The sequence below is a fragment of the Saimiri boliviensis genome, chromosome 11 (genome assembly GCF_048565385.1).
Source record: "Saimiri boliviensis isolate mSaiBol1 chromosome 11, mSaiBol1.pri, whole genome shotgun sequence".
NCBI classification, from domain to species: domain Eukaryota; kingdom Metazoa; phylum Chordata; class Mammalia; order Primates; family Cebidae; genus Saimiri; species Saimiri boliviensis.
The window spans coordinates 39,066,123-39,088,440 of record NC_133459.1 but is presented as its reverse complement, the minus strand read 5'-3'; the positions used below and the strand labels follow the sequence as shown (position 1 = coordinate 39,088,440).

The 22,318-nt window shown below is 55.5% G+C and overlaps 1 protein-coding gene across 1 annotated transcript; it reads left to right on the top strand.

The window, feature by feature from the left end:
* Nucleotides 1–3,254: 3,254 nt before the first annotated feature.
* Nucleotides 3,255–20,392, top strand: COL9A2 (collagen type IX alpha 2 chain). The gene is made up of 32 exons (XM_003937009.4): nucleotides 3,255–3,415; nucleotides 4,636–4,719; nucleotides 5,904–5,939; nucleotides 6,024–6,086; nucleotides 7,830–7,883; nucleotides 8,004–8,039; nucleotides 8,134–8,157; nucleotides 8,511–8,564; nucleotides 8,912–8,965; nucleotides 9,079–9,126; nucleotides 9,317–9,373; nucleotides 9,457–9,510; nucleotides 9,846–9,899; nucleotides 10,278–10,331; nucleotides 10,431–10,484; nucleotides 10,617–10,670; nucleotides 12,549–12,602; nucleotides 13,011–13,064; nucleotides 13,277–13,330; nucleotides 14,566–14,610; nucleotides 14,957–15,010; nucleotides 16,020–16,073; nucleotides 16,342–16,395; nucleotides 16,480–16,551; nucleotides 16,772–16,807; nucleotides 16,903–16,947; nucleotides 17,036–17,068; nucleotides 17,229–17,375; nucleotides 17,711–17,765; nucleotides 18,092–18,280; nucleotides 19,002–19,079; nucleotides 19,503–20,392. Exons 1-32 carry the CDS (start codon nucleotides 3,341–3,343, stop codon nucleotides 19,700–19,702), a joined length of 2,079 nt encoding a protein of 692 aa, XP_003937058.2. The 5' UTR covers nucleotides 3,255–3,340; the 3' UTR covers nucleotides 19,703–20,392.
* The last annotated feature ends 1,926 nt before the right edge of the window (nucleotides 20,393–22,318 follow it).

The following is a 22,318-nucleotide window of genomic DNA, read 5'->3' as shown; positions in this document are numbered from 1 at the left end:
CTGGCTCCAGTTTTAAACTTCAGCTACCACTGGATTGGTTCAGTTTATAACCCCAAGTGTGGTAGGATGTATTTTCCAAAGATGATTGCACCAATAAAAATTGTATCCCCAGGCCGGGAACAGTGGCCCACACCTGTAATCCCAGCACTTTGGGAGTCCAAGGCAGAAGGATTGCTTGAGCTCAGGAGTTCAACACAATCTGGGAGATGTGGCAAGACCCTGTGCCTACAAAATATAAAAAATTAGGTGGGTGCAGTGGTGCATGCATGCCTGTAGTTCCCCCAGCTACTCAGGAGGCTGAAGTGGGAGGATCAGGAGCCCGGGAGGTTGAGGCTGCAGTGAGCGGTGATTGCACCATTGAACCTCAGCCAAGGTGACAGAGGGAGACCCTGTCTCACAGGAAGGAAATAAATACATAAATAAATTTCATTCCCCCATCCTCTTCTTAAAATGTGACATTAACACTCATCCTTGAAGAGATGGGGTCTCTGTTCCCTCCCCTTGATCCTGGGCAGACCTTTGTAATTGCCTCAATGGTAAGAATGCGGTGAAAGTGCCACTGCATGACTTCCAAGGACAGGTCCTGAGAGGCAGTTCTCTTCAGTCTGGTGCTCTCCTATTCCCTCCGAGCTGCTGTAAAGGACATTCAGCCGTTTGAAGCTGCCATGTCGTAAAAAATTCTTGGAAAGCCCACAAAAGGATCAAGGAGAGAACCGTCCAAGAAACTCCAACGGTTCCAGCCCCAGCCGTTGAAGGCTTCCCAGTACAGACATCCGACATGTGAGTGAAGAAGCCTTCTAGGGACAGCCCCAGCCACCATCTGACTGTTTCGTCATAACAGACCCCAACCCAGAACTAACCAGCGGAGACATTCCTGAATTACTAATCCAAAGAAATTGTCATTTTAGGCTGGGCGTGGTGGCTCACGCCTATAATCGCAGCACTTTGGGAGTCCAAGGTAGGTGGATCACAAAGTCAGGAGTTCAAGACCAGCCTGACCAACATGGTGAAACCACATCTCTACTAAAAATACAAAAAAATTAGCCGGGCATGGTGGCTCATGCCTGTAGTCCCAGCTACTTGGGGGGCTGAGGCAGGAGAATTGCTCCAACCCAGCAGGCAGAGGTTGCAGTGAGCAGAGATAGTGCCACTGCACTCCAGCCTGGGTGACACAGTGAGACTCCATCTCAAAAAAAAAAAAAAAAAAGAAAAAAAAAGAAAAGAAAGAAAAGAAATTGTAATATTAAGCTGCTGAATTTTAGGCTTTTTTTTTTTATGGTGCAACAGGTAATTAATACACCAATGTGTGCTGTCCAGACTGTGAGACTGTGAAAGTCATCTCCTTTCCATAATTTCCACAAACAAAAAGAAAACTTACTCACACAAGTCCTTTTTGTGGTTAGCCCACAAGAGATAAAGAGATAAATGACATAAAACCAATGACTTAAAATTGAATTTGGACATCTCAGTTCTAAAAATCCTTTATACCCCCCACCCACTCCAAGCAATGCTCATCATCGCTATCTTATCTCTCATCTTCCTACAGATTTCAAATTCTTCTTCACTCTGTCAGGCAGAGCAATTACATTCTTTCCAGCTCTTTCTCCCAAACTCAGCTCCAGGACAACCTTTCAAAGTCCAGAGCCCTTTGTTAACCTGCCCAGTGGAACTGACTTTTCTAGCTCCAACTAGAATCATCATTTTAGCTGATCTGTCTGTGGCCAGCTTCCCTACATTGGATGCCAACCTGGTAAAACAACAATCCATAAATCATAATGAAAGCTAAAATGTTTCAAGGACCTACTATGTGCTGGTGCAGGTTAAGCGCCTCACATGAGCCATTTCATTCAACCATCACAAAAACCCTTTAAGATAAGTACTATTTGCCGGGCAGGGTGGCTCATGTCTGTAATCCCAGCATTTTGGGAGGCTGAGGCAGGCGGATCACCTGAGGTCAGAAGTCCAAGACCAGCCTGGCCAACATGGCAAAACCCCATCTCACTAAAAATACAAAAATTAGCCAGGCATTGTGGTGCACGCCTGTAGTCCCACCTACTCAGGAGGCCCAAGCAGGAGAAATGCTTGTACCTGGAAGGGGAAGGTTGAAGTGAGCTGAGATCATGCCACTGCACTCCAGCCTGGGCACAGAGTGAAACTCTGTCTCAAAAAAAAAAAAAAAAAAAAAAAGATAAGGACTATTATTATCCTCATTTTACAGATGAGGAAACTGAGACTTCATAGTGTTTTAGGTGCCTATGGTCATATCCATAATTGTGACAGAGTAAGATTTCAAATCACTTTACCAATATTGCTTAAGTGAGTGGGAGGGAAGGGAAGGCTGTCAGGAGTCAGGCTATTCTGGACAGTGGCTTTTGGAAACTCTGGTGAATAAAGTGGTAGTTGTTTCTATGAACATGGAGTGAGAAGGCCCAATCTTAAACAAACCAGTGCCTAAGGCAGCTGCAGAGAATAAAAGGCAATAGAAAAAGGGGGAGCTGGATGGCAGGAGCTTCACCCACCCTCCAAGGGCAGGTGAAGATGCTAACAGCCTCCTGCCTGGAGGACTCAAGAAGGGTTGGGTTTCACTGGAGACCTCCAGGAGAAGGATCTGCTTGTTGGGACAGAAGTAGGGAGGTGAGAGCGAGGTGAGGAAGTTGGTGGGGGAGGTGCACACAATTCCACTAAAGAGCTGGCAGTGAAGTATGAGGGAAGAGGCGGATGGAGTATTCATGAGACCGCGGATCCAGGAAGGACTCTGGCATATTAATATGGAAAAGGCCTGTTTGTTTGTGCTTGGAAAGGAAGGAGCCAGTGGAGAGGGGAGAAAGGTGGGCAGGAGCTGGGGAAAGCCTGCAGCAAGGTCTGCAGAGCCCGAGGCGCACTCAGCCTGGGCCCTGGAGGAGACATGGGGTAAGTGATGGGGCGCAGGCTGAGCCTCAGGGGGAAGGTGCTGGGCCCTGAAGGTCCTGAGGGAGACCTCAGACGGCTTTCTGGTTCCTCACAAAGAAACAGGACCATCATATCCGTCCCGCATTCCGGTCTCCCCTCGTATTACCAGGCTGAGGTCCCCGGGAAGCCCCGGCAGAGGGCAGAGGACAGAGGGTGGGCGCGGGAGGCTGGACGGAGCGGGGCGGAGCTGGATGTCGGGCGCCGGCCTCCCTCCCCGCAACCCCGCCGGTCCTCTCAGGTGACAGCCCCCGCCGGCCCCCGCCCCGCCCCCCGCATATTCAGGATCCCCGGCCCGCCCCGCCCGGGAGCAGCCAGAGCCGGAGCGCCGGGAGCCTCTGCCGTCGGTGCGTGAGCGGACCCGCACCCGTCCCCCTCGACCCCACCGCCCGCCATGGCCGCCGCTGCGGCCGCCCCCCGCAGCCTTCTTGTCCTCCTCCAGGTGCTCGCGCTCGCTCTGGCTCAGATCGTAAGTCCCGCAGCCCCTCCGCTGCCAGGGTCCAGGGTGCGGGGTCTGTGGCCCGGGTTGGAGGAGCTCTGCCTGCGTCCCCTGCATACTGACACCCCTAGACCCAGGGCCCCCCTAAGGACAGCGTTGCGGGCAGGTACCCTCGGTGGGTGCCCATCTCGGGACGGTGAATGGAGGTGGCTGAGCCGGAGAGCCAGAGGGCACCCGTCCCGAGACGCGCGGCCCTGCCCGGGACAGGCAGCGTGGGGCAGGAGTTGGCGCCCGGTCCTGGCAGCCCGGGAGCCCAGGTGGCTGGGCGCACAATGGTGCCCATTCACCCGTAGCGCAGCCTCCGCCCCCGCCGCCTCCCAGGGGGCGCCGGCTCCAACCAGACGCCGCTGTCGCCCAGCGGCGGCCTCTCGGCCGGGCCCGCCAGCCCACGTCTCCCTTCCGAGAGCCGCCGGGGGCTGCAGGCGCGCGGGTGGGGCAGGGCCCTGGCCGGGTCGGGTGCTGGATGCTGTTCCGAGCTTGTCTGAGGGGCACAAGCCTGGCACTTCGCGGCCTGGGGAGGTCGTCGGCACTGAGACCCCTGCCTGGGTCCGAGCTGTCCTCTTAAAAGGGGCACCCCTGGGAAGACAAGTCCGCTGTGCTGCGGGAGGGGCGCTCCGAGTGGGAAGAGTACCCGCCTCACCTCCCTACTCCCCCTTTCTCTGCGCCTCCCCAACTTTCCCGTCGGGTTTTCCCGCACCACGGGGAGAGAAGGAGGCGCTGTCTCTGCCTGTCGTTCACGTAAGAACGATAACCCAGGCTCACTGAGGGCAGGTCGCCCGCTAGGCACCACCTTGCGTTCCATCTGCGATTTATTTGAGCTGTCCACGTCCCTATCTATTCCCCACCAAGACCGCGCAAGGGCAACCTGGCACAGTGAAAGGAGTCGGGCTGACCCAGGGCGGAGTCCTGGCGCCGCCTCCCACTCGCATTGACCATGGACCGTTCGCGGTTCTGAGCCTGTTTCTACGACTGCAAACTGGGGCCCGTCATAGCGCCCGCCTCCCGGTTCTGAGTACTCTATAAGATAATGCATGTAATGGTACACAGTGTCTGCTGCGCAGAAGGTTCTCAACACGTGGGAGTTCGCGGAGGAGGTGCGCCCCTAGGACCCCGCTCCCCGCGTCTCTTGCAGCCCCGGGGACCCCAGCTGCCTGCACCGTCTGAGGGCTGCCCCTCATGTGTGTTTTCAGAGAGGTCCGCCGGGAGAGCGGGGCCCCCCAGGGCCTCCGGGACCGCCGGGGGTGCCTGGAGTGCCTGGATCCGACGGTATCGACGTGAGTCCCTAACCTGGGGCCGCGGCGGGAGGGAGGCAGCGGACAAAGGCGAACTTTGTGAGCGCTGTGGTGGGGGTGGGGACCGGGGTGCCTGGAGATATGTACTGCCCTCCGTCGTCAGTAGGCGGCGCCGGCCCGCACCACAAGGACCCCGTTTGTTCTGCAAAAACCTCAACCCAGCTCTGACTGGCGGAGCCCGTTGCAGCCGCCGGCGGACAAGGAGCTGCTGTTCAGTCCGCCGGCCGCAGCTCACAACGAGGCCTTATCCCCCTCCCCTCCCTTCCTCTCCTTGGGGGGTAGGAGGCGCCTCGAGCCCTCACCCTGCCCCTGGCACATCTGGACGCTTCTTCAGGGTCGCTTGCGCGCCTCAGCCAGACCGCCGACCAGCTTGGCCCAGACTCCTGTCTCTTCCCTTGTTTTTTTCTCCCCGATTTAGAATCAGCTGGGCTTGTTCCCTGCAGGGCGAGGGTTAAATACCTCATTCTGAAGGCTCCCCAAGGGGGGGCAGCTTGATGTTTAGCAGTCTGGACAGACTTCTATTCAACCTGGTGTCCCCACCCCCCCAAACACAGGATGCTGGGCCCTGGGCCAGGGCCTGGCTGCTGCGGGCTCTGAAATGCCTGGAGGCCTCTCTGGGGCTGAATGGGGCTCGACTGGTCCTGCCTGCTCACCACTAAGGGTCCTTTGTCACTGGGGAAGGAGATCGTTCCCTCCTTGGGAACACTGAATTTCCCCCTCACAGTCCCCCTTGGTCCTCACCACTGGCTCAGCTTCGCGTTTTCCTGTCCTGCAATCTGGAATAGAGCTGCTGCCCAACTCGCTCATCCCCCTTCACAAAGCCCCAGCCTTCCTCCCACACGTGCCCAAAACCAAGAGGCATCAGCTCGGAGCCCCCAGCTCCGGTAGTGGGTCTCACAGCTGGCACCTCATGACATCAGCATGTCTGTATCTTCTAGCATGTTGCTGTCACCATTTCTAGCCCGGCCAGGGTGTTCTCATGCACCTATGATTTGTTTTTGACTTTTATTTTTGAGGAAAAGGGGGCTCTTTTCCCAAAGATTGCAAGGCTTAGGGGACCTGGACAGAAGAGAGGAGGGGAGGAGGAGAGCCCACGCGAGCGGCCTGCCAGGGTCCGTGTGTAGCATGAGGCATAGTGCGCTGTCTCACCAACTTGTATCTTGCAGGGTGACAAGGGGCCCCCGGGAAAAGCTGGCCCTCCGGTGAGTGCTTTATTCTCTTTGGCCTTTGACCCTTCCTGCTCTTTCCCTCCTCTGGCTCATGTTTGCTCCACCTCTGTTTTCAAGGGACCCAAGGGCGAGCCTGGCAAAGCTGGGCCAGATGGGCCAGACGGGAAGCCCGGGATTGATGTGAGTACGGAGTGTCGGGTGGGGTAGGGTTCGGCTCCGCCAATTGACCTCCAGGGCCTGGCTCCGGCATTTTCGCTGATCTGTTCAGAGATGGGCAACAGGATGGAGAATCTCCAGATGGGAGCCCCCCTCACCTTGATGTGACGTGTGACCTCCCTGGAACCTCACACCCACCCAGGGGCATTGACTTGCAGGCAACTGGTGTCCAGAGAGAGTCTGTGCTTTCTGGGAGGTGCAGGCTCCTCCTGCTCCCCTGCAGCAGTCAGGACTTGGTGTCACATGTCTGGCCTCCAAGGATCGGGCTGAATATATTGGATAGGGCTGTCCTTGTGTGCCCTGACCTTTCCTCTGACCTTCCCCCAACTCCTGCCCATAGCTGCAGGCACCACTCAGGAGAGAAACATCACTTAGCTGATACTACAGAGCTCCCAGGGCCCCCCAAAGTCACAGGCTCCTGAACACAGCCAGCCCCAGGGGCATGAGGACAGTCGTTTGGTGGGGGTTACACTGGGTCAGTCACTGAACGATGGGAGAAAGGAGAACCTCCCCCTAGGACTCGCTTCTGCCCTCCTGGCTCAAGAGGTGTGACGGGCTGGGACAGTCACCAGAGACCCTTTAAACTCAACCACATCCAAACGACTACGAGGCACATTGCCTTCTACTAGTGCATCAGTTCTCATAGCCACCCAGAGAGGCACCCACATGAGAAACTAAGGCTCCGAAAAAGTTGCCAATGGCCAGGCATGGTGACCCAAGCCTGTAATCCCAGCACTTTGGGAGGCCGAGGTGGGAGATCACTTGAGGTCAGGAGTTCGAGACCAGCCTGGCCAACATGGGGAAACTCCGTCTCCACTAAAAATACAAAAATTTGCCTAGCACAGTGGTGCATGCCTGTAGTCCCAGCTACTTGGAAGGCTGAGGTACAAGAATCACTTGAACCCAGGAGGCGGGGGTTGCAGTGAGCTGAGATTGCACCACTGCACTCCAGCCTGGGCAACGGAGCGAGACCGTGTCTCAAAAAAAAAAAAAAAAAAAAAAAAAACGAGAAAAGAAGGGAAGAGAAGGGGGGAAAAAAAAGAAAAAGAGAAAAAGTTGCCAAGGCAGGACATCAAGCAAATGACGAGTCTGACCCACGTCTTGGTCTGCTAAACTCCTGACCCCGGAGGCAGGAAGCCTGGGCCTGGAATGAAGCCGCATCTTTGGGCTTTGGTTTCTCATCTTTCAAAAGTAGGGGGTTGTTCTGCCTGCCTCCTAGGGTTACTGTGGGAACTGAGGAAAAGGAAAGAAAGGTGTTGAGGTTCCAAGGCCTTCCTGAGGTCTGGTGAAAGGCAGCCTTGGCCCACCCAGGAGAGAATCTTGAACCTGCCCTGCTCTGTGGGTCAGGTGCCCTTCACTAATCCTGCATTTTCTTTTTTTTTTTTTTTTTTTTTTTTTTGAGACGGAGTTTCGCTCTTGTTACCCAGGCTGGAGTGCAATGGCGCGATCTCGGCTCACCGCAACCTCCGCCTCCTGGGTTCAGGCAATTCTCCTGCCTCAGCCTCCTGAGTAGCTGGGATTACAGGCACAGGCCACCATGCCCAGCTAATTTTTGTATTTTTAGTAGAGACGGGGTTTCACTATGTTGACCAGAATGGTCTCGATCTCTTGACCTCGTGATCCACCCGCCTCGGCCTCCCAAAGTGCTGGGATTACAGGCTTGAGCCACCGCGCCCGGCCTAATCCTGCATTTTCATTCTTCCTCAGGGTTTAACTGGAGGCAAGGGGGAGCCTGGCCCCATGGGGACCCCTGGAGTCAAGGTAAGTGGCCTGCTGGGGACTCAGCAGGGGCAGTCTAGGGCCAGCGTTTGGGCGTGGCTGTAGAGAGGAAGTAGGGGCCTGGGAAACCCCATCTCTGAGCCTTTCTCGTTGCCCTTGCAGGGCCAGCCCGGGCTTCCTGGTCCTCCCGGCCTTCCGGTGAGTACAACCTGCAAGGGCTTGGAGGGACTCTGCGGGTAGAGGGGACCTGCAGAGGGAGCCATGAACCCAGTTTTCTTTCCTTCTGTTCCAGGGCCCTGGTTTTGCTGGACCTCCCGTAAGTCCTCAGGGATGGGGCAGGGTCCCTGGAACTCCCAGGGGAGGAGGAGACAACAGAGAGGCTTCGAGGGAATAGCCACCATGGGGAGGGGCTGGTGCGCTGTGACAGTGGCAGGAATAGGTGGACCTTCCAGAGACCCAGGACCAGCCCACTCTGGGTCTGTCCACTGGCTCTGGAATTCTCTGGTCCTTAAAGCTTCAGTCGTCAGTCTCTCTGGGGTTGGCAAAAAAAAAAAAAAAAAAAAAAAAAAGTAAAAGTGGAGAAATGGGCTTTGGGCGCCTGTCTCTACCTTCATGCCCAGGGTATCTGACCCTCTGAGGCATCCTGACCATCCGCTGTGTGCTCCCCAGGGACCACCTGGACCTGTTGGCCTCCCTGGTGAGATTGGAATCCCAGGCCCCAAGGTGAGCCCCAGCCACCTTCTACTCACTGCCTCCCACCCTCTGTTTCCAAGCTGGCAAGCTCGGTGGTCTTTCTGGGAGTTCGTGGGCCGCCTTCTGGCCACTGGGACACTCCTCCAGGTCTGGAGCAGAAGCCCCTCTTATGAGCCCACCCAGGGGTAGGTATGTTAGGGATGCCAAGGGCTGGCCCCATCCCCTGTCAATCAGGCCTTGATCTCCCAAGATGGTGGATCTCAGAAGGTGACCGGGAAGACAGGGCAGACAGGGCAGCAGCAGGACCTGGAGGAGGGCACTGGGATAAACTGGGAAGGGCTGGTCAGGGGTATAATTTGGGCTCCTCTTGCTTCCAGGGGGACCCTGGACCAGATGGACCATCGGGCCCCCCGGGACCCCCTGGGAAACCTGTAAGTGTCCCCAAATTCCCCACATGGCAAAGCGCAAGGGGAGGAGAAGGGTCATGAGGAAGCCTGCTGCGGGGAAGTGTCAGGCCAGGCTCCATCTTCATGTCTCCTCTCAGGGTCGCCCAGGAACCATCCAGGGTCTGGAAGGCAGTGCGGATTTCCTGGTGAGAGGCGAGGTCTGGGGCGGGGGCGAATGCAGGGAGGCAGGGCCATGGAGATGGGGGTGTTGGGAGAGATGGGGAGGGGCTGCAGTGCAAGGTTCCACCAGGGGAGGTGGAGAAGAGCTCGGGAGTTGGCGAGATGGGGCACACTGCCCAGCTGATCACAGGGCCCCATGGGATTTTCTTTTTCCAGTGTCCAACCAACTGTCCAGCCGGGATGAAAGGTCCCCCCGGGCTGCAGGGAGTGAAGGTGAGGGCTCCTGGCCTGAGTCTTGGGAGGGTGGAGCAGGTGATAGGAGGGAACCTGGTACCCAGCGCTATCCTTCCCTTCAGGGGCATGCAGGCAAACGCGGGGTTCTGGGTGATCCTGGCCGCCAGGGGAAGCCGGTGAGTGCCAGGGCTGAGGGCTGTGGGTCGGGGATACATGGAGATGTCCTACAGGGCTCTGTCCCCTTTTGTCATCCCTTTCCCTTCCCCTTCCCCTGTGGGTTCTGGGGACAGGGCCTTGAGCCGGGGGCTGGAGGCCTGTGCTCTGTGTCGGCATGTCTCTAGGCATTTCTCTTTGCTTGGCCTCAATCTCTCTATCTGTAACATGGGACTGTATAGTTTGTAGGAGTCCTTCTTGTCTGCTTATGCTGGGGAAAGGGGATGGTTTCTTTGCTTGTCTGTATACGTGTTTTTCCATCTGCCCACCTCTCTGACAGCTCATCCCTGCCCTTTAGGGTCCCAAAGGAGATGTGGGTGCCTCTGGAGAGCAAGGCATCCCTGGACCACCGGTAAGGAACACATTGCCTCGGTGGCCCTCCTCTCCCTCGCCCCAGGAGCCCTTAATGGAGTCATTTCCCTGCTCGGGCCTCTAGCTTGTAACAGAGACACCTGTGTCTAGCTGGGAGCATCTCTGGGTGGGGAGAAGGAGGCTGAAACTCTCAGGAATTAGGGACAGGAACCAAAGCTGTCAGCAAGAAGGCCAGGCTGAGGTCCAGGTGTGCCACTGTCCCTTTGAGTAACCTCATCTCTGAACCTCAACGTCCCACCCATGAGACAGAGACTCTGCTGCCTACCTCAAAAGGGCGCTGTAAGATTGGAGGTGGGCATCATGGTATCATGAAGTGGGCCTTGCAATTGCCATTGCTGTCACTTTTCTGTCCCAACAGGGTCCCCAGGGCATCAGGGGCTACCCAGGCATGGCAGGGCCGAAGGGAGAGACGGTAAGTGAATCTAGGGGTGTCCTGCAAGAGCTTCCAGGAGCTGCCTTCTGGCCCCTGGGGTTCAGCCAGGACTGACCTGCAACCCTTATCTCTCCCCAGGGCCCTCGTGGATATAAAGGCATGGTGGGCACCATTGGTGCCACTGGGCCACCGGTAAGCCTGTATTTGCTCCCCTAACCCCCTAGGCTGGAGCTCCTACAGGTACAGCTACAGCTACAGCCACAGAGTGGGCATGGCTCCCCCTGAGCCTGTGTGACCTGAATTCCTGCTTGTCTTTCTTGCCAGGGTGAGGAAGGTCCCAGGGGACCACCAGGACGAGCTGGGGAGAAGGGTGACGTGGTGAGTCCTCAGGCACCCATTGCTCAGTCAGGGCCCCTGGGGAGTACTGGGCTCCATCTAAGGCTGTGTGTGTCTGTGTGAGAGTGTAAGTGTGAATGTGTGTGTGAGTGTGCAGTATGTATATATGTGAGTGTAGTGCGTGTGTATATGAGGGTGTGTAATGTGTGTGTGTAGCTGTGTGTAGTGTGTGTATGTGAGTGTGTGAGAGGATGTCTGTGTGTGTGAGTATGACTGTGTGTGTAAGTGTGACTGTGTGTGTATCTGTGTAAGTGAGTGACCTGCCGGGGAGGACCATCTGTGCCAACAGCCCAGTCAGCCCAAATTCAGACTTTAGGAAAAGCCCTGGGATCCAGTCCCATGGTCACTGGGGCCAGACAATGAGATTCCAGCAAATCAGCCATGGGGCTAATGGGATTTGGTCTGGATCCCAGTTCTCTTAACTCTCTCTCTCTTTTTTTTTTTTTTTTTTTTTTTTCTAATTAATAGACCTGTGGGAGAAAGCAGTTTTAAGTTTACAGAAAAAAATTGAGCAGAAAACACATTTAACTGTTATTTATTTAGTTTTATAAATTATTATTTTCTCTTTAAAACTTCAAAAATTCCTATATTTTTCTTTTTCCATTGGACAGCAGAGGTCATCTAGCTGTTTGTTTGTTTGTTTGTTTGTTTTTGACACGGAGTTTTGCTCTTGTTGTCCAGGCTGGAGTGCAACGGCGCCATCTCGCCTCACTGCAACCTCCACCTCCCAGGTTTAAAAGAGTCTCCTGCCTCAGCCTCCCAAGTGGCTGGGATTACAGGCATGTGCCATCACACCCAGTTTATTTTTGTATTTTTAGTAAAAACCGGATTTCACCATGTTGGTCAGGCCGGTCTGGAACTCCTGACCTCAGGTGATCCACTGGCCTCACCATCCCAAAGTATTGGGATTACAGGCGTGAGCCAACGCGCCCAGCTATCTGCAATTTTTAACTATACAGAAAAGCAGCGAGAGTGATATAATGAATCCCCAAGTACCTATCACAGGTTCCAATTCAGTTATTAACATTTTGCCATTCTTTCATCCTCTATTCCCTGGGTCCCTCCTTCCTTTGCTTTGTTATTACTTTGCTCTGATGTTTTCAAGTAAATCCTTAACATCCTATCATCTCAGCCCTGGATACTTCTGTGTCTATCCTTAAACAATAAGAACTTATCACAACTGACAGATAAGTGCTCCTTAACATCATCCAATGGCCAGTCTCCATTCCGTTTTTTCCAATTATCTCGAAAATGTCTTTTCACGGTTCTTGTTCAAATCAAGACTCAAACAGCAGCCACACATTGCATTCGGCTGGTATGTTCGCTCACGGCCACACGTTCATTCACATGGGCCCAGGCATCTGAGAGTGCATAAAGTACTTGTCTCTTCCCCATAGACCCCAGGTCCTAGGAGATCGGCCGTTCTCTATGTCCCACTCCTCTCCCACCACGGTGGGAAAGTACAGTTGAGCTCATGATGCCACGGCTGCGCCTTCTGTTCAGCTCCCACAGGTGGGGGAAATCTGGACTGGGGTTGGAAGGCAAAGCAGCAGGGCAGAAACTGACTTCAGCTTTGGCTAAGTGGAGTGTGGCGCCTTGGCCAGGTCTCAGTGGATGCTGGCTCCCATCCCTGCTCCTGCTCAGCCCAGCTGGCTCCTGGCACTGACTTCTCCTCCCTCCTGCTGGTGCCAGGGCAGGAAGGGTACTCCCAAGGCCCTCTCCTCCAGCCCCTGTACAGTGTGGCCTGTGCCAGGGGAACTCTGGGACCCAGAGGCCACTGTTCTCACTTGTTCCCCTCTCTGCACAGCCAGACTGGGACCCAACATGCTGAAGGTGACCTGATCTCTCCCCACTTTGCAGGGCAGCCCAGGTGTTCGTGGACCCCAGGGGATCACAGGCCCGAAGGGAGCCACGGTAGGTGCCAGGGGCCGGGACCCAGTTGCTTTGTCCAAACCCCCAGAAGAGAAGCCTGGATGCTAGACTGAACTCTGCAGCCAGTGGGCTGGCTCTGGTCACCTCAGGAAATGCCTCCCTTTCTGTGCCTCTGTTTCCTCACCTGTAAACAAGGGTGATGGCATAGGGGAGGTCATGGGGAGCTTGTGGCAGTCGGGGACACCCCCATCCACACTAGGGAAGGAGTGTGTTCTGTGACCCTCATCCCCTTCCCACTTCAGCTCCCCTAGTTAGCTGGTGGGGCTTCCTGGGATGACCAGAGCCACTCTGTCCCTGCGCACTGCAGCTTTCGCAGAGGAACAGGGGTGGGTGGCCTGACCCCAGACATATCCACATTGTCACTCTCCCTTGAACTTTCCTCCTGAGCAGGGCCCCCCAGGCATCAATGGCAAGGACGGGACCCCAGGCACAGCTGGCATGAAGGTAGGAGCGGGGCTGCTGGTGGGCCTGGGGTAGGGGCAGGGCCTTGAGTCTGACCACAAGGATTCTAAACACCTGGAGTCTGGGGTCCCAGGTGTGTCATGGACATGCCCTTTCTTGCCTCTGGATCTCAGTTTCCCTACCCGCACCTGGGTAGAAGCCATGGCCTCTGGCTGGAGCTCTCATTTGTGCCTCTGGTTCTCTGTCTATCCCAGGGCAGTGCAGGACAGGCGGGGCGGCCAGGAAGCCCAGGCCACCAGGGCCTAGCGGTAAGTATCAGGTGGAGCCGCAGGGGCTGGCCAGGGGCAGGTGGCTGATGAGGTTAGAATCCACACACACCCGGATTCTTGCTCAGTCCCTACCTCTTGCTTCATCACCAACTCTGCGGCCCCGGACCTGGCAAAGGCCTCATCACTTGGACAACTGCTCTAGCCTTCTCTTTGGCCATGCCAGTCCTCCATGTTGGCTAAATGGAATCTGACCGTTTCCCTGCTATAGCACCTTCCACGGCTCCCCTATCCTGGCCTCCAGGAAAAAAGTCATTCAGTCCAGTCCTTCAATAAGCAGTTATTGAGGTCAGGTGCAGTGGCTCATGCCTGTAATCCCAGCACTTCAGGAGGCTGAGGCGGGCGGATCACTTGAGGTCAGGAGTTCCAGACCAGCCTGGCCAATGTGGTGAAATCCTGTCTCTACTAAAAGTACAAAAATTAGCTGTGCATGGTGGCTCATGCCTGTAATCCCAGCTACTCAGGGGGCTGAGGCAGGAGAATCGCTTGAACCCAGGAGGCGGAGGTTGCACTCAGCTAAGATTGCACCATTGCCCTCCAGCCTGTGAATAGAGCAAGACTCTGTCTCAAAATAGAAAAAAAGCAAAATAGTTATTGAATATCTGAGGTATACTAAGTGGCAGGTGAACAGTTATAAACAGGACAGATGCAATCTTTGTCCTCGTGGCTCATCTTAGCATTCAATGACCACCATAATCTGACCCCAACCTTCCCCTCCTGTCTTACCAGCCATGGCCCCTCTCTGTCCTTCCCCTTCTCAATAGGCCTAGGCTTTTCAGCTCCACACCTTTAGACCTTTGCTGGTCCCTCGGCTTGAAATGCTCTCTCTGATCTCTTTGTGCCTTCTCATCATTCAGGGCTATCTCCATTCTGTACCTTCCGGAGGGAGGGAGCCTGCCCTCCCTCCCTGTGGGGGTGCTGAGTGGCCAAGCCTGTTTCTGTGCACACAAGCAGACTTGTGTTCCTGCGTGGATTCACATGGGCCCAGCATCTGAGAGCACATGAAGTACTCATCTCTCCCCCGTAGACCCCAGGTCCTAGGAGACAGGCCATTCTCTATGCCCTACTCCTCTCCCACCACAGTGGGAAAGTACAGTTAAGCTCATGATGCCACGGCTGGGCCTTCTGTTGTTCAGCTCCCACGGGTGGGGGAAATCTGGACTGGGGATGGGAGGCAAAGCAGCAGGGCAGAAACTGACTTCAGCTTCTTTCTGCAGGGTGTGCCGGGACAGCCTGGGACCAAAGGAGGCCCTGGAGATCAGGTGAGGCGATCCCAAGCCCAGGAAGACAGCAAGGCCCAGGCCTCACCAAGTCTCAGAGGCTCAGCCCACACATAAGCCCCTTGGGCCTAACCACCTCCCTCCTGCCACCTCCCCCGCGATGCACCCCTCAGCCTGCCTCAGTGCAGATAGGATGGCATGACTTTCAATCCAGAGGAGAAACAAACACAGGAAAATCAGCAGCCAAGAGGACTGAACCAAGAACACCCTCTCTCTCCCTCCCCAATTCATTTGGTTCCAGGCTCTGTTTAGGCTTCGTTGGGTTTCCCTGAAGCCAAGGGCCTGACTGGGCTACCTGGAGTGACCTGAGAACTGTGTTTCCCTGCAGGGTGAGCCGGGCCCACAGGGCCTTCCCGGATTCTCTGGTCCCCCTGGGAAAGAGGTAAGTGCCCCCTCCACTGACGCTAGGGTTCTCCGCCGTTGGGCGGAGGCCTGACCTAGGGAGAGCTCCGAGTTAGTCTGGCTCTGCTCTGACCCACCGACCCAGGGAAGCCCTTTCTCCTCTCCGGGACTGTTTCCCTATGTACATTGCAGGGACGGTGGGGACTGGCTCTGTTCTGGAGTGTGACTTTCCCAGATGGCCAAGCTGATAGACTGGGAATCCAGCAGGCAGAGTCATCCATTCATTTATTCATTTCGTAAATATTCATTGAATACCTGTAACTATGAGTCTCCTCCTCACATGGAGGGTATAGTTTAGTGAAAGAAATAGATATGAAATAAATGATCACATGGTAAGTAATTCAAACTGTGTTGGGTGCTTTGAAGGAAAAGTACAGGGGCCTGGCCGGGCGCGGTGGCTCACGCCTGTAATCCCAACACTTTGGGAAGCAGTGGCAGGTGGATTGCCTGAGGTCTAGCCTGACCAACATAGTGAAACCCCGTCTCTACTAAAAATACAAAAAATTAGCTGGGCGTGGTAGCGGGTGCCTGTAATCCCAGCTCTTTGGGAGGCCGAGGCGGGTGGATCACGAGGTCAAGAGATAGAGACCATCCTGGTCAACAAGGTGAAACCCCGTCTCTACTAAAAATACAAAAAACTAGCTGGGCATGGTGGCTCGTGCCTGTAATCCCAGCTACTCAGGAGGCTGAGGCAGGAGAATTGCCTGAACCCAGGAGGCGGAGGTTGCGGTGAGCCGAGATCGCGCCATTGCACTCCAGCCTGGGTAACAAGAGCGAAACTCCGTCTCAAAAAAAAAAAAAAAAAAAAAAAAAGAGCATACTGCATCTCAAAAAAAAAGTACAGGGACCCAAAAGCGTGAAACAGGGGGTCTGGGAAGCCTTCCCTGATGAAGCAAATTAGCTGAAACCCAAGGGTAGAGAGGGGCTGACCAGGTGTGGAAGGGAGGGTTGCACCAGGTCAGTGCTTAGCCCGTTTCTCCTTCCTCCAGGGAGAGCCAGGGCCTCGAGGAGAAATTGGTCCCCAGGGCATCATGGGACAGAAGGTAAGTGTCTGGCACAGGGGCCCCTCCCTGGGGGCCTCTGCGGCAGCTGGAACTGCTGGATACATGGCCTGCTTTGGGCTGTCCAGCCTGTGAGAGGCCTCCCCAGGTTAGGCCTGGGTTTGCTTTGCTGGTCTGCCAAGTGTAGCAAAGGACCCGTGCCAGTGACCGCAGAACGGAGGGCACCCTGACCATGCGGTGTCAGGCCCGGCTGCGGGAGGCCATTTCTGCTGAGGGCCGCTGAGGGTGAGAACTTCTCTTTCCATTTCAGGGTGACCAGGGCGAGAGGGGTCCAGTGGGACAGCCAGGCCCTCAGGGACGGCAGGTGAGTGCAGGCCAGCTGACGTGGGCAGGACGTCATATCCAGGCCCCTCACGCCACTTATTCCTTTGGTTTCTTTTTTCCTCAGGGTCCTAAGGGGGAGCAGGGCCCCCCTGGAATTCCAGGGCCCCAAGGCTTGCCGGGCATCAAAGGAGACAAGGTGCCAGATGGGGTTGGGAAACACCTGGGAAAGGGGCCCTAAGACAAGGGGAGTGGGGTCGGCAGGACTGGGATTCTTCCGGAACCTCCAAACCTTTGGGTCGCAGGCTTCTGGTCTGGTGGGCGAGGGGGAGCTGGAAAGAGCGGGGTGGCCGAAAGCTAGGTGGGGGATTTCGCGGAGGGGGGAACTCGCCAAATCCCTCATTCCCCTCTTTCTCCAGGGCTCCCCAGGGAAGACCGGGCCCCGCGGTGGAGTGGTGAGTCCCAGCGCCCCCGACCCCAATCACCCGCAACCTTGCTCCGCGTCCCCGCCGCCACCGTGGGTCTGTCTGACCCGTGGTTCTCTCTGCAGGGTGACCCGGGGGTGGCCGGCCTTCCCGGAGAGAAAGGCGAGAAGGTGAGCGCGCGGCCTGGGAAAGGGCGGGGAGCGGCAGCTGGCCCCGGGGTCCCCACCACTTTCTGACCGCGGCTCCGTGTGCCTGCAGGGCGAGTCCGGCCAGCCGGGGCCCAAGGGACAGGTAAGTCCTCCCCTCCCGGCGTTCCCCGACTTCCCTGGGCAGCCCTGGGACCTCCCTTCTCCCGGCCTCTACCCCAACTCCATAGATCCCACCCCCCACTCTCGCCCACCCCTCCGGGCGCCTTCTCACCTGTCTCTGCTCCCACCCTACCCTCCCGCAGCAAGGAGTCCGTGGAGAACCCGGCTACCCTGGCCCCAGCGGGGATGCGGGCGCCCCAGGGGTTCAGGGCTATCCGGGTCCCCCGGGCCCTCGAGGACTGGCCGGGAACCGAGGCATGCCAGGACAGCCCGGGAGACAAGGCGTGGCGGTGAGTTGGGCCCGGGGCAAGTGATTCTTCTAGGTAGATCTGTTCGGGGCTGCGGCTTTCCCGCCAAAGGCTGGGGGTTCTCGCCCAGCCGACTTCCCCAAGACTGGTTCCAAGCCTCAGCGCAGACAGGAAGGGTGTGTGTGCCTGAGGGGTTACCCCTCCACCTTCCCAGGTAAGCCCTTGGCCCTGCCCAGTTAGTCTGTTCCTCAGCCTGGGAATTAATGACTCTGGACACCAGAGTCTCCTCCATGGTGGCCTCACCTTCAACCAGGTGGGAGCAGGAGCCGTTGGCTCTGGCAGCCCGGGGCTTCTTCCTGAAAGGCCTCTGCTTTCAGGGCCGGGATGCCACTGACCAGCACATCGTGGATGTGGCGCTGAAGATGCTGCAAGGTGAGGGGCAGCAACCCCTCCTGAAAGTCCATTCAAAGACCCTGCCCCCACCTCACCCCCTCCTGGACTCTCCACTTGTCCACTTGTCTGAGAATCTGGAATCCTGGAGGCTCCTTCCAGCCCAGTCTCGGAAGGGCTTTGGGACCTTGAATAAGTCACTCTGGACCTTTGACTCACACAAAATAAAGCCCGAGGAAGGGGGAACTTAAACAGGGTGCTTTTCTGTCTGCAAATCTAGGGGACAGGACCCATCAGGATGCTCTGCTTCCCCTAGTGTCATTGCTGGCACCCATCTCACAGACCTCCCTCTTCCTCCCTCCCTCCAGAGCAACTGGCAGAGGTTGCTGTGAGTGCCAAGCGGGAAGCCCTGGGTGCGGTGGGCATGATGGGCCCCCCAGGACCTCCTGGGCCCCCTGGGTACCCAGGCAAGCAGGGACCCCATGGGCACCCTGGCCCTCGGGGTATTCCTGGCATCGTGGGAGCCATAGGTCAGATTGGCAACACGGGGCCAAAGGGTGAGTGCTGCTCTGCGGTGGGCATGGGGGTCAGGCAGTGAGGATTTGTCTGGGCCAGCCCTTTCCCCATTCCCTTCCCGGGATGACATACAGACCGTTCCCCATTCCCTCAGCCACATGGTCAGGGAGACACTCCTGGGCTTTCTTTCCCAGTAGCAAACTGATGGAAATGAATGTACTATTTTCTAATTCGGGGTTTCTGAGGTTTGCTTTTGAATGTGCTTAGTGATACCCCATAAGCATCTTTCCATGTGAATAGAGAGGGGGTAGCAGACCAGCCGAGCAGTAAAGCAAGCAGGCTGGAGCCACACACCGGTGTGAATCTCATCGTGGCCTGCGACAAGTTCCTGCTAATTTCCCTGGGCCTTAGGTTTATCATCAGTAAAATGGGGACATTGAAAGTACCAACCTCACAGTGTGGCAGTGAGGACTACCCTTAGAGGCAGTTTACATACAGTTCGTCTTAGTTCACTGCTTGGTACACAGTAAATGCTAGATTGTTATGCTTACTTTCCTGTAATAAACTTTGTTGGTTACCTAATCTTCCATCCTTTGTTTGCCCCTTCCTTTATTTAACAAGCTTTGCATGATCATTTCCAACTTCCCTCTATTATAAACTAGCACAAAGCAGGAATAATTTCTGTGTATGAAACACAGCAAAAAATAGAGGAAAAAGCATTTTCCAGTTCTGAAAAACGAATAGTCCCTTTTTTGTCTACAGGAAAACGTGGAGAGAAGGGTGATCGAGGAGAAGTGGGACGGGGGCACCCCGGAATGCCCGGGCCCCCAGGGATCCCAGGTAAGACGTTGGCCCTGCCCAGCTACAGTCTGTTCCTCAGTTTGGGAATTAATGACACGTGGACACCAGGGTCTCCTCCGTGGTGGCCTCACTTTCAGCCAGCTGTCCTTGATACCCAGCTTCTGCATCCCTTTGGAACACCTGAGAGTCTCTAGGTGGTTCTAGCTCTGGAAGCTGGGTCTCTCAGGACTTCCCAGGATGCACCATCATTTCACAGAGGTGAAGGAAGGGTCGTTTGCTCCCAAGGCTCACTGATCGGGAGCTGGGGGTAGGGGACAATCACAGAATCTCTGCCTCTGGGGCAGAAATCCTTCTGTGATGTCTTTGGTCTCATTTTCTCCGTTTGAAAAATTTCCCCACCTTCAGAATTCTGGGGCTGAGATAAGAGGTGCCCCTAATGTCTTGACTTTCTCCTGTTCACAGGACTCCCTGGCCGGCCTGGTCAGGCCATCAATGGCAAGGATGGAGACCGAGGGTCCCCAGGGGCTCCAGGAGAGGCGGGTCGACCTGGCCTGCCAGGCCCCGTGGGGCTGCCAGGCTTCTGTGAACCTGCAGCCTGCCTTGGAGCTTCGGCCTATGCCTCTGCCCGCCTTACAGAGCCCGGATCCATCAAGGGACCTTGAGCATTAGGCCCAGACAGAGCCTGGCAGGCATCCTGGGGGAAGGACCAGGTCCCCTCTGGGTGGACATGCACCCATCCCCAGCCCAGGAAACTAACTCCCCCAGGACTTTCTGTCTGGGACCCAGGAGTTTTGAGGAAAAGGAATTCTAAGACATGGGGGAAGGGGAGGGAGAGCACACTGATGGAGCCAAAAAGTGAGGCCAACACACAAGGCAAGTGGTGTCACTGGAGTGGAAGCTCGGAAGGAATAGGGCAGCGGCTTTCCTTCCTGGGAGCATCATTCGGCTGTTACCAAAACCAACGTCTTAAGCTGCACCATTCTCCACTGGCTATCTTGTCCTTGGGTTAGTGAGACGTGGGCATCCTGGGATCCCTGGGCCCCCAGGGATCCCAGGTAAGAACCTGGGCCCTGCCCAGCTACAGTTCCGCCCCTCAACTCGAGGATTAATGACTGAGGTCCCTGCCAATTCCTCATCCCATCTCACTCTCTGGACATACCAGGTGACTGCTGCTGGGTGACTCCTCTGAGGTGGCTACCTCTAAGCCAGCCCCACTACTTCCTTCCTGCCTCCCAACTGAGTATTTAAACATCATCTCCCTTCCCTTTTTCCTATAACTCTCCAATCCCTTGCTCTCCAGGTCCACCCAGGCCTTTCTGTAAATAAAAGCTCCCAAGTTGGGTACAAACCAGGGTGCGAGTTGCTGGGCTTCTCTTCTTATGGATGGGGCGGTTGTTGCTGGGCCTCCATTGCCCAGGCAGGTAGGACAGAGGCTCTGGAGATGGAGGGTACATTGGGGCATTTTCTCTGGGCACCTGAATTCTGAGCAATTGAATGGCATGGCATTTTTGAGGAATATCTGTGGGAAGAACCTAGGAATGCTGACCTGCTGTGTAACTTTGGGTAAATCCCTTTTGAGCCTTTGTACAACTGCGGCAAGGACTCACCTGTATCTTGTTCATCCCAGACTGGCACACCCAGTGTCTTTCCAGGGGCTGTCACTTGGAAGGTCCTCCATGGTTTCAGTACCCATGGTGTGCTGGCCCTGGGGTAAGAGCTGGTGCTAAGAGACTGGAAGACCTCATTCTTGCCTTACAGGGGTTTCCAGATCCATGAGAAAAATAAGATATGGACTTGGATGAAAAAAGTCCATGACAGACTGGCTCATATTTGATCTGTACCACCTGGGGGTTCCCAGCCTATAGCTCTGTAGGCCTTCAAGGAGGAAGAAGAGGGGCAGGGACTGGGGGCTGGGGCTCAGGGACTCGCCTAGGTCCAAGCATGTGCTGAAGCCTAGGCCCTCCCACCTTACCACAGACTTGGCTTCAAGTTCCCCCTATGCTGGAGCGTCCTTGCCCTCCTCCCTCTTCTCCTCCCTGCCCCCTACTAGCCCATCCTCCCTCTCCCCCTCAACACACATTAACTTAACCACTAGTGACATTATCAACCCCCCGACCCCAAACCAGGGACAGAGGAGGGACAAGCTGGGGTTAGACTGAGGGCCACTGATGTGGCTTCACCCTTAGTGCTTGGGCAATTCCCAAGTTACAGCATCCCAGTCCCCACAGAAGGCCATGCTGCTACTGTAGCCGCCAAGGACTCCTTGGAATGCAGGGCGCAGATGTTGAAGACAGAGGATGCAAGCTGCAGGAGGCAGCTGAAGCGGAGCCCTGGGAGGCTCTCAGGTATTACATACCTGGTGGAGAGGAGGGCTCTCCCTTCCCTAGGCTGGATCCCTCACTTACTCTAGTGCCTGAAACCTTAGGCTTAGAGAACCACTCTACTCCTTGAAGTCTCTTCATGCACCTGCCCTGGGGGCCTTTCCCTATCCCTCTTTTGCAGCGTTCCCAGAGATGATCCACTGGAGGGTTTCAGCACCACAGAGGGGCTGATGATTCTCAGATCTCATGAAGTTACATCTCATTCCTTCTGACAGCAATTTGAAGGGGTTGAAAGGGGGTTAATTCTTAAGGACCAATGGCTGGTAGCCTATAAAAGACTCCCTGGTGGGTGAATCACTCAGACCATTTCCTGTGAATCTCCCATACGCCTTTCTAAACTCACCTCTGTGCTTGGATTCTGTTACTGCAGCCATGCCAGCCTATGCTGTCCCTCTAACATGCGCATCACACACATGCCATGTCCTCTGCTTGGAATGTTCTTCCCCAAAATATTATCACCACCAGTGACCTTGCTTCAGGTCTTTACTCAAAACTGACCTCGTTCTTATCCTGATATTCCAGAATAGCATTCTGCTTTGTTATTTCTCTTCCACTCTTAGCACTATTCAACATAAAGCACTAGAATATAAACTCCATGAGGGTAGAAATGTTGGTCTCATTTGCTGTTCTATTCTGCAGCACATAAAACAGTGCCTGGCACACAGCAGGTGCTCAATAAATATTTATTAAATGAATATGTTCAGGATGCTCAGATGAAACTCCACCAAGCATCAAACCAGGAAGGAAGGGACCCGGTCTCCATGTGTCTGCAGCTGAGATGTGTTCTGAGATGGCCCAGTGTCCCAGTATTATTCCCTCACCTACTGAGAACAGGGACCTGCCCTTTAACAGAGGAATCTTGGGAGGCAAAAGTCTGATGCAAAAAAAAAAAAAAAA

Coding starts and splice junctions, on each gene's coding strand:
- COL9A2 (XM_003937009.4), top strand. CDS start 3,341: ATGGCCGCCGCTGCGGCCGCCCCCCGCAGCCTTCTTGTCCTCCTCCAG. Junction 8,158..8,510: donor CTGGTTTTGCTGGACCTCCC/GTAAGTCCTCAG, acceptor TGTGCTCCCCAG/GGACCACCTGGACCTGTTGG. Junction 13,331..14,565: donor CAGGCCACCAGGGCCTAGCG/GTAAGTATCAGG, acceptor TTCTTTCTGCAG/GGTGTGCCGGGACAGCCTGG.